A 10,617-nucleotide genomic window follows, 5' to 3' on the forward strand; every position below is an offset into this window, starting at 1 on the left:
TAGAGGCTGCTCCCGGTGAGCCGCCGGGGGCGCGGGCTGACGGCCGCGGCCTCTCCGCTGCGGCCCGGTGGGACCTGAGGTAACCAAGAGCCAGAGGGAGGGAAAAGGCGGGGGGGGGGCGGCGTTTCCCAGGCACTGTCCTGCCCTCGCGTCGCTTTAAATCATTATTTCTACCTCTGGCAACCTTCCCGTCTCCACCTGAGGTGCTTTTTGTGCTATCGGTAGCTGGTTCTATAAGCGACCGCTAGTCCCTTCGAAAGAGAAATCCTTCCCAGTAAATCCTGAGCCTAATCCCGTTATCACGGTGCGTGACAGTAAATACCTAGCCCGGCTCTTAGACGTACCCACAACCCAGCTGTGTGAGCCGACAGGCAGCACGAGTGCAAAGGTGGGCTGTAACCACTTCATATACGTTGCCACGTAAACACAGAAATCTTCTGGCATAGGGTTTGGCCTCATGTTCATACGGCGTTTGATCGGACCGCGGCAGCAATAAAAACAGGTCTCGGGCCACTGCTAAAGTGTCTGTAATAAAGAGGTGGGCCTGTGCGCACAAAAAAAGGGGTTGAAAAAAAATCCTCACACAAACCACAGGTATGGCTGCACCTATCTACATAAAAACACATCTATTTACAACATTTCAAATAGTTTGTTTCAAACACAACAATGAAAGATACAGCTATGATCTAAAAGCATTTCTAAGGCAAAAGTATCCCTGTAGCAAATGTGGTCTTCCAGGGCATTCCAGTGAAACTACTGCAGTCAGGTTCACTGAAAAGCAAAACTAATGACAGTCTGCAAAAACCCAAATCTTATTTGGTTCAGTGAGCATGTTCTAACAGAAAATTGCACAAGGAAGATGAATACCTTCATGTCTTAGGCAGTTTAATGAAACAGAAATAGTTCTCTTTGAAGGCAGATTTAGTTAATATAAGCGTAAATTAAATTTCTCTTCATTTTCTTTATGTGCAGCCTAGTGTTCTTTCAGCAATAATGTTCTGCACTGCACAGAAATCAAGAAGAAATGACTCCAAGGATTGACCCTTAGCAGCATACCCAACAGCGCCAAGAATGCTGGAGCGGAGCATGATTGCTACATTTGGGTAATAACAGCATATTGTATTATCAGCTCTGGGGATAGAATTTAACTGTGCTCTATGAACACATCTGAATAAAGGATCATTTTGCACAGAATTCACTGTCAGTTTAGACACCCTTAGAGGCTGATCATGCTTAATTTAACCTGTCAGAATTTGCTTGCAGAATCAGGCCCATCAAAATAACTGGCCACATAAAACCATCTGAGCTTTTATTTAAGAATTTTTTGCACATAATTTCAGTATTTTACAGTTGTTTCAGTTAACCCAGCTATCTGTGCAAACCAACACACGTAAGGTAGCGTGTCACATTTTAGACCTCCCCAAAAGAACAAAAATTTCAAATTAGTTGAATATATTTTCAAATACTGATTTATTGATTCTGCCTCAATAGTATTTAAATAAACCCATACAGCCTTCATAGATTTTAGGACTAGATTTGCAGAAGTACTTTGGTCCATTAAGATGCCTACTCTGCAATTTTCTAAATGTCTTCAGTGTAAATGAAGCTGCTGCTTGGTCTGATAAACTCTGGTAATGTCCACTTGCCATCATTAAGTGCCTAAGCCCTTTTGTAAATCTTGCTTTTAGTGAGCAACGAACATATGGAAGTTTTCTCAGTTAAATTAAATTCGATATATATTGTTCTCTCATGTGAGGAATTCCTTAATTTCTGTCTACTTACTTTTCTTAAACAAGGCTTTGTGCAATTCTTTGCACCGCAGCAGACGATCTCCTGTGCCCCTGCCCAGGCTCTTTGCAGTTCATTTCCTTCACCTGTTTTTTGACTCTTTGCTGAACTATTCACAGTAGGATTACTGACCTTTTCTTGGAAAAATTTGCAACACAAACCTCCTGGAGGACTTCCAGTGAAGTGCCTCATTCAGGAAAGTTTTGTGATGAAGATTAGTCACATTACTGTTTAACTGCAGCTAATGAAAGTACTGAAACACCATACCAGAAAGTTCAAACGGTGTCATTTTACTTGCATTATCCGCCTATTTGGCTTTTTGCAGTCTTTTCAGTAGGCCTGGTGTTAAAATAGGGTGCTGGCACACAGCTAGAAGCCCAGCTCAGCCTGCAGCCTAGTTTACTATACAGTTTATTTTCCATGTTACTGCTTCCTTGTGTAATAAATGCCCTAAATAATGCAAAATAATTATGTACACTTTGTAAATTGACTGCATACATTTACAAATTAAAGGAGGCCCAGTACAGCCCTTGCCCTACTTTTTGTCGTGTTCACAGCTGTCAGAGGTGAATGTATTACTCCCCAAACTTCGTCCTGTTTCTGAGATGTGTGACATCTGAAAACAGAGGCTGAGGTTACCTGCCCTGGGACAGAGAGCACAGTGGAAGCAACAATCCTTCCAGCAGTGCTCACAGTATAAGAACACACACTCCTGTTTCCCATCCTTGTCTTTTCTGCTACATGATCCACACCACAGTGTTGGAGAACGGCTTGCAGAGAGCAAGGCCATAGCTCCCTGCAGAAGTCGTCCCAGCCACCTGAGGTAAACAAAGGAAAGAACCCAGGGTACAGTTATGTAAACAAGGATGAAGATCCAGGGCTCAGTTGTGCTAGCAAGGATTGTTGTGAGAACACAGAAATAAGTTGGGGCGCATTATGACTTTGGGGGTGAAGGGAGATCAACCCTGGGAGAGAAGCAGGTTCACAGCAAGAAAGATGTTTATGCATACCAGAGATGCCACAAGGGGCTGGGGTATTATAATGTGACCTTTTAGATGTACCCAATGGCTGAGATATTATAATGTAGTTTCTTAAATGTATCCAGTAGAGTTACAAGTAGTGTATTGTAGACTGCTTATATAAGGTGTGATTTCTATCAATAAAGTTGAAGCTTGCTCTATCATTCACATTGAATCGGCTGCTTGCTTCCTCCACCCGCCGCACAACAGTACCTGTGAGAAGTCACAGGAGTGCACAGTTAGTATTGTTATCTTTTATTTTGTGAATTACACCATGCATGCATGCTCAGAATAATAAAAGCAGGTTTTAGTATCACAAAGGATAGGTACTTCACCCATCTAGAAGAAAGGACTATCTGTGATGCACTGATCAGATGGAGGATAATGTTCCAAGGATGATGCAAAAGCTGATTAAAGAGCAATACTGAATTCACTTCCTAACAGACTAGCTCATTAAGGGAGAGCAAACAGTATTAGGCAACCTCTTACATGGAGTTTTCTGTGATTCAGCTCATTACAGAAGTAATGGTTGTAGCAGCAACGGCCTGACGCCCAGCTGTGGATATTGCAGATCGATTCACACAGATCTGACAAAACCAGGTAGTGGCAGGAAACAATACACCTCACCAGAGGCCTTTGGCGGGCATCAAGCCAAATAATTAATTGTCTGGTAGAAGAAAACATGGTCGTAATAACAGCCGGGACGTTGGTGACGGCTCAAGGACTGCATCTATAAAAAGCTACGCCTTTTTAGGCATACCTTAGGTAGGACTTTTGGGAAAATGATAAATCCTTAATAGCAGTCCAAAACTGCTAAAATGGTTTTGGTTTGAATCATTTGATTCAGCAGAGAGGAGAAAGCAGGAATTATCACCTCTGTTCCTTGCTAAGCCCATGGACAGCTAAAACACTTCACAATTGCACCTCGATGTTGGGATGCAAGTCAGTGCCAGAACATGTCTTCCCAGGACAGACTTCCAACGCTGGACTTGCTCAGAGTTCACTTTTTTTTTTATCATGAAGTCAGTAGTTTTATGACCTTCCTCTGTCTGGGGCCCATTTACAGGTTATCAAAGATTTTATTACCACTTTAGATAGCTTTAGCTCAAAAGCCTAAGAACAATTGTATGAAGCAACTTATATTTAAAGAAAATCCTGGTTTATTCTAATTCAAATTCTATAAGCATGTTAAAAGAGATTTTAGTTGGATTTTTTTTTTTTAAAGACAGAACTGCACCATTTCAAACCGCCACAAAATACAAAGCAACAATTCTCTTGCATCATGCCCCTGCTCCTCCTCTTCAGGAAAGAAAGGCACAATGTTTCAAGAAAAATGATTAATGCAAGTATCAAATCAAGGCTTTCTGCTATTAGTGGCCTAAGTAAATTTTGCATGTCGCGTAACTCCTTGAGCTCATTCACAGATTTGACATGAAAAATCTAAACGCTTTGTAATTTAACCATGAAGCTTACATTGCCACAATGCAATTCATACTTCTTTAGCAAGTTCAAGAACAGCTATAGTTTTTAAAGTGAAAGCCTTAAGTATTGCACTAGCAGTTAGTACAACTGTTAACATTTACCTTCCAAAGCTAGATGTAGTCATAAGTTATTTAACCTAAATTCTAATCACGCCAAACAGATTAAAAGTAGTTCCAGTAAGGAAAATTAAGAACTTCAGCTGTCAAACATTTAAAATTAAGAAATGGGCTAGCTGCCATTGTAGTGGCAAGAGACTCTCCTGTAAGCGATAAGAATTTTTATTCCGCTAAAATGTGCAAAGAAAGAAGTCTCAAAGTGAGAGAAATATCACCAGTTCATATTGGACACAAAGGAATAAAATCCTTATGTATAAATTCCTTTAATCCATTTTCTTGTCAGAAACTTCTGTGGATCTCTTCGCAGCAATCCCATTTGCAACGCCATTGCTTTCAAACTGCAAAGACAAGATAGCATCATTAATGGGATGTCAAAAAAGGACTTCACACCCAGAACATTAACAGTAGCTGATGAAAACTGCTTTTAGAAGGCCAGTGAAGGTCTGTGAAGAAATGCACAGCAGGAACAGAGGTGGTGCCTCTTTAGATTTACAGATAATTACTGCTTCCGGGCAGAAGGGGTGGGGGTAGTGAATGAGCGCAGAGACAACATATACAAATCTTTGCCTTTTGTTAGAAGAGATAAATAATAAATGAACAATTTACACACACTAAACATTTTTCCCGATTATGAGTGGCAGAGCTGGCTGAAAAGTGGGGTTGTTTTAAATTCTGCTTCATGTATCTGCTGTGACGTAACAATTATTTGTCTTCTTCCTTCTCTGAAAGAATAGCCAGTCATAAAAAAAAAAAAAAACAAACCAAAACCACTGTTTCAGAAAACAGGGACAATTCATATCCTTCCAAGACCCTCCAGAAGCAACTATTTCTATCTGGCTCAGTACTGGTAACTCCCTATCATAAGAAAAATATCAAAAAAAATGTCTTAAAAAAAGCATCCAACTATTTTTTGTGGTGCCCACTCTTAATTATTTCTGGGTGCTTTATCTGGAGTTTCCCTAATTAGCTAAATGCATTAATCTTACTTTACAAATTCCAGACTCATCCTCCTGATCTCTTTTCGTGGGTGAAGGTGCCCATGGATTTCCAGCGCTGTCTCCTTGACCTTGTTTTGTGTCTGTTTTTTCTTGCACAGCTTTCTTGGGCCACACACGCTTCACAAAAGGTGCGATCATGGGATAAATATACGGTTCAAGGAATTTCTTGTAGACCCAGAGGAGAACCGGAATGACAATACAAGGAATGCACACCATGGCTCCCTCTTGGTTCTGTGACAAAGCTGGTGAGGGAAAAAAGCAACAATTTAGGATGATAGTGTTTGTATGCCATGAGCTAAGAAAACAGTCTTAAATAAGGAGTAAAGATTGTAGTTGATATATGTAGTTCAAATATAAAAGACTTTAATTATAGATTAACAAAGTCTCAAAATGCTGTGTTCCCACGTTATGAAGTCCTCAACAACAAAGGGAACATTCTTGACATTTTAACAAAAAAAGGAGTAAAGTTTGCTATTAATTCATCGCTCCAACAGCTCAAACTTGGAAAAACAAATTCAGAAAATAAACGCTTTTGTTTAAACCACACAAAACCAGTGAGCTGCAGATATTAGCCCAGTTCTGACTGTATTACAACAGAGGGGCCAAAAGGTTTCTTTTTCTAGTTTCCCTTTTATTCAAGGTGAAATTAAATGGCAGGACTCCTATGCACTTAATGGCTTGCTACCACCAAAGGGCAGGTTGGTGGGAGGGGGTAAGAGAATCCCAGTTAGGATTTGAGAAAAGGAGAATATGTGTTACTTCTTTCCTTCTGCACAGATTTTGGAATCACTTGATCCTGCACCAATCGCATACAATTGGCCAAACTATTAGAATACGAATCCTTCCCTCTCTCACAAAAGCCGGAAGAAGTCTTCAAAAACGGCAGCCTGAAGTCTGCGATGAAAAAAGCAGAAAACCACAGCGCAGGGGCAGAAAGGTACAACGAGGAGAGGAAGCAGTTAAGTAGGATTAGAGCCGTCCCTCTCAGTGCTGATGAGCAACATATTAGATACACTCTGCTGCACAGCACAGCTCTGCCCTTCGCAGGGTTCAAGGCTGCTGACCATCTTAATTCTTACGTTAAGAAGCAAAATAAAAGCTTTCCAGGATGGAGAATGAAGCGGCAGATGTGAACACTTCAGTTTAGGTTCAGTTTCTTTTTTCTTTTTTAAGCTATCCTAAAGATTTTAGCCCCAGGCCCTGTGGAACAAGGGAATATCAATTTCCAGCTGACCACTTCCAAGTGTGGTTTTGGCTACTTCAAACGTAGTTTGAATCTGAAATTGAGACAGTATCAGTAAGGTAACCCATTAAAGCCGTTCAAAAAGACAACTCAGCTATACTCTCAGATAGAACTTTCTAGATACTAAACCCTCAGCCAGAAGTTTTGGATTTAACCATTAGCTAGAGAGTGTGGCTGGAGGGAACACACCAGGCTGTTTTTCTGTCTCTGCAGCCACTTCGTGTCAAGATTCCAGACCAAAAAATAAGTCATACACCTGCCAGATAGAAAAGCAAAGCAGTGGAAGAGTAACACCGCTCCTAACACTGAAATACTGTTCAGGAGTTTCTTCCGTGATTTCGTGATGCTGTTGGCTGCATAGCTGGCAAGAGGGAAAAAATAAAAAAAAAAAAAAAAGACAAATGGTCCAATTTTAGCAGCAAGATTATTTCTTTGTGATACAAGCTTTTGTTCCTCTCTGTACATCGGGGTCAGCAGAGAAAACAGGCATGACATTGCAAATTTAAGCGCGTTTGGTCTTTGTTTCCCACGTGTAACTCAGTTATCATGGAAACAGAAAACAAAAAAGTCTACTCGGACAAAAGGTGGGTGGGTTTTTTTTCTCTCATAAAGGCCGACCTAGTCTAGAAGAGCTAATTTAGGTGATACGTTCCAGTACTGCTTCTCTGCAGGCCGACGCTCGGTCTCGAACATTCCCCCGAAGCCAGGCCAGCCCTCCCGTTTTACGGTAACCGCCGACCAGCGCCGGCATTTCCCCTCCTCTTGGTACGGAGATAAAGGCCGGAGCGCAAAGGGTTCCCGAATCACTCAACCTCCCCTCAAACACCCCTTAAAACCCAAGACCTCCGCACCTCAGCGTGAGCCGCTACGCGATTCACCCCCTCCGCTCCCGGATAACGGAGCCACTCCGTCCCCGGGGCCGCCTACAGCCGGGCGGCCATGCCCCGGGCCCCGGCGGACCACGCAGGGCCTCGCGAGGGAGCAGACCCAGCCTCATCGCCGGAGCGGGATCCCGCCCGGCCCCGCACCCACCTCAGCCCGTTACCGGCCGCCGACGCTTCCTCCGCCGCACCGGAAACAGCCCCCGCGCTTCCGGCTGACGCGCGCCGCGGCCTGACAGCCAATGGGAGGAGGAGGAGTGCGCGTCACGTGACATAAGCCCCGCCCAGGCAGCGAGAATCGCCTCGGGGCCCGCCTCGGCCAACCACAAGAGGCGGGGGGCTGTGGGATAGGACTCCCCGGGGTTTTTTTTCCCCCATTATTTTATTTTATACATGAGAACAGTCCCAAGTGACCCCCGTCCCACCCCGGTGAGGTGACAGGGTGTGTGGGAGCAACGCTGACCGCCCCAGCTCCCGTCACACCAAGCAGATTTACAGCCAAAGCACCGACAGAACAAAGCAACACACGCATAATAAACTTTTAATAGTCTTATTTATGTACACATGCTGTGTCACATTTACTCCCGAGCCATTAGCTTTTGCTTCTTCAGCTTCTTCTGGGAAATCTGAAAAACAAACGCAGAAAATGAGAAAATGGCAATCATCAACACCTTCCCAAAGCACAGGCTTACAGTCATCCTTCAAAAGTAGTGCTGAGAGTTTTTACAAATTTCTTCACCCGTTTAATGAACGAACCACTAACCATACTTGCATGGAGGTACAAATCCCTCCAAGCTGCTCACAGGCTGTCGACACAAATTTTACCCTAACGCATGAGATTTACATGCAGGGATGGAGAATGCTGACTGTTCCGGGGGAGGGAAGAACCATTTCCATTAGAAAACCATTTTCGTAAGCTCTCCACGGTGTGTTTACAGTAAATATTGAGGTTGCTCAGAAATTTTTTTTTTTTTTCATGGGTATTCCTCCAAAGGTGTCCTAAGATAGTCATCACAGCAACCCCTCTCATCTGAAAAAAGCAGCGCATCGATGCCCCGGTTTCTTGCCAGTGATATTAAAGAGGAGTGGGGATACAACGCTTCAATACCTTTTTCTTTTGAGCAACTTCTTCTTCTGGCTTGGGAACGATCTGCTCCTTCTCCGTGAGGATCATCTCGATGTGGCAGGGGGAGCTCATGTAGGGGTTGATCCTGCCGTGCGCCCGGTAGGTGCGCCTGCGCATTTTGGGAGCCTTGTTGACCTGGATGTGCTCGATGACCAGAGAATCCACATCAAGACCCTGGCAGGGGGTTGAGATAACACTCATGACTTGTTTTCAAATTAATAACCCCCACAGTAAAAAAGATTAATAACTACCCCCAGAAGCTCATCTCAACTCAGCAGTGTCACAGAACTGTGTATTTTCCAAGAAAGCACCAGCCAAAATCAGAAAAAAAACAATCACCCTGCTACAGGCCACAAAATGGATTTAAAATTATGCTGACGGCTCAGGAAAAATATTATTATTTCATGGTTACTCCAAAGGTGTCCTAAGATAGTCATCACTGCCATCAGTTACAAATTAAATGCCAAGTATACTACAAATTGACCAAGAATCCACAGATTTTGGGTTGCTTTGTACATTTTGAGATCTAAGCCATGCTTATTCCAAAATAGTCAACTGCCATGCAGACAACTACCTACCTGTGAAAAACTACTACTCACTTTCACTTGAAGAACACAGGCAGCCTAATAAACGAACAGCATGCCAAAGTCTCTGTACAACTCGGGCCTTGTCCCACCACCGAGTCCCGGAGCATATGACACAACACCCAGCATCATGTTACCTCTGCGCCACCCACCTTGAGCTCAGCATTGCTCTCTGCGTTTTTGAGCATGTGCAGCAAGAACTCAGCACTTTTCTTGGGCCAGCGTCCCTGCGTCCAGCCCCACTGCTTGGCCTGGAAGAAGAGGAGAGTTCCTTTTTTGTCCTACTGAAACACAACTTGCCTTTTGCATGCCATTAACTTGCCATCTTTTAGTAAGATTGGGTATGAAAATAATTAAATTTTATCAATGACTTGACACTGCAAGTCGATGCAGTGCTGGCTGTACTGGAATTGAACTCTTTGCATTTTAATACAACATTATCATCAAACATGACAAACTATTCTCCACACTGCCTCAACCATCATTCTCTCAACGAGCCAAGGCCTCCCTCCCACGTTTCCATCTCGGGCCTCACCTGGGCGCATCTCCCGACGCCCCCGTTGTAGCGACGGAAGGGAACGCACTGCTTCTTCAGGGTGACGTCCTTCAGGTACTTGGTGGCCTTGCGGATGTGCATGCCCTTGATGGCCTGAGCTGTCTCACGCGTGTTCTGCCAACACAGAGCACAGCAAGACTCCTTTTAACACATCTTTCCAAGTTACAATGCGGGCAAAAACACTTCTCTCCCTTTCCTGGATCCTATTCTTTTTGCTACAAACTCAGTTTAAAAGAAACAGTTGGAGAAAAGAACAAAATTAAAGAAAAATTAACAATACTTTTTTTTTTTTCCTACCTGCTTTTCTAACCCTTGGTATAACCTCCGTTACTGTATTTGCAGCTCTGGCCCATCTTTATTGTTGTTTTACGTAACGGCAAAATCTTTCCAACCAACAAAATTAAAATTTTGATTATTTATATTTTTTCATAGCTCCTCTCTGGCTACTAATCCAAAAAAAAGCAGGAGCCTGAAGGGGAAATTCCTACTACAATGTCAAATATGGCACCACAGAGGAAGCACAAGAAAACAAGCTACACAGACAAACTACAAGCAATGTAATTATTTCTATGAGGAAATTATAAAAGGGAGAGAAGATTCAAAAAGAAAAATCGAGGATACGGTTTCAGTGCTTAAGGCCGCACACTAAACGTGAAAGTCAGAGAGTAACTGTGATGCTACCTTATCATAACAAAAAACCTAAAAGAAGTGAAATCTCTTTTTCACTCGCGCTATATAACGCGGAGGAAATAATCCGCTCAGCTTTGGTTTTCTGGTTACCTCGATCGTGTCCTACACCTTTTCCAGAGGAACCCACATCCTCA

General features: G+C 43.1%; 2 protein-coding genes and 2 non-coding genes across 5 annotated transcripts in view; all 4 read right to left on the bottom strand.

Annotated features, from left to right (window-relative positions):
• Positions 1–3,944: 3,944 nt before the first annotated feature.
• CZH18orf32 (chromosome Z C18orf32 homolog) overlaps positions 3,945–10,617 on the bottom strand; it is a 20,609-nt gene continuing 13,936 nt past the window's right edge. Inside the window, exons 3-5 of one of the 2 annotated variants that reach the window (XM_026865594.1) lie at positions 7,679–7,703; positions 5,392–5,645; positions 3,945–4,743 (exon numbers count right to left, since the gene is read on the bottom strand). In XM_026865594.1, the coding sequence (XP_026721395.1) occupies positions 4,669–4,743; positions 5,392–5,619 (303 nt within the window). In that variant the 5' untranslated portion in view covers positions 5,620–5,645; positions 7,679–7,703 and the 3' untranslated portion in view covers positions 3,945–4,668. Of the gene's footprint in view, positions 4,744–5,391; positions 5,646–7,497; positions 7,649–7,678; positions 7,704–10,617 lie in introns of those variants that run through there. The other variant, XM_026865595.1, reaches the window with a different exon arrangement.
• On the bottom strand, positions 8,062–9,938 carry LOC113489659 (60S ribosomal protein L17). Its single transcript, XM_026865593.1, has 4 exons — positions 9,773–9,938; positions 9,390–9,488; positions 8,636–8,827; positions 8,062–8,153 (listed from the first exon to the last, which is right to left on the bottom strand). Exons 1-4 carry the CDS (start codon positions 9,872–9,874, stop codon positions 8,106–8,108), a joined length of 441 nt encoding a protein of 146 aa, XP_026721394.1. The 5' UTR covers positions 9,875–9,938; the 3' UTR covers positions 8,062–8,105.
• Positions 8,477–8,547, bottom strand: LOC113489928. Its single transcript, XR_003400111.1, has one exon. It is a non-coding gene; the product is annotated as a small nucleolar RNA SNORD58 (small nucleolar RNA).
• Positions 9,031–9,098, bottom strand: LOC113489930. Its single transcript, XR_003400113.1, has one exon. It is a non-coding gene; the product is annotated as a small nucleolar RNA SNORD58 (small nucleolar RNA).

Source organism: Athene cunicularia, assembly GCF_003259725.1.
Source record: "Athene cunicularia isolate RWA chromosome Z unlocalized genomic scaffold, athCun1 chrZ_part1, whole genome shotgun sequence".
Taxonomy (NCBI): domain Eukaryota; kingdom Metazoa; phylum Chordata; class Aves; order Strigiformes; family Strigidae; genus Athene; species Athene cunicularia.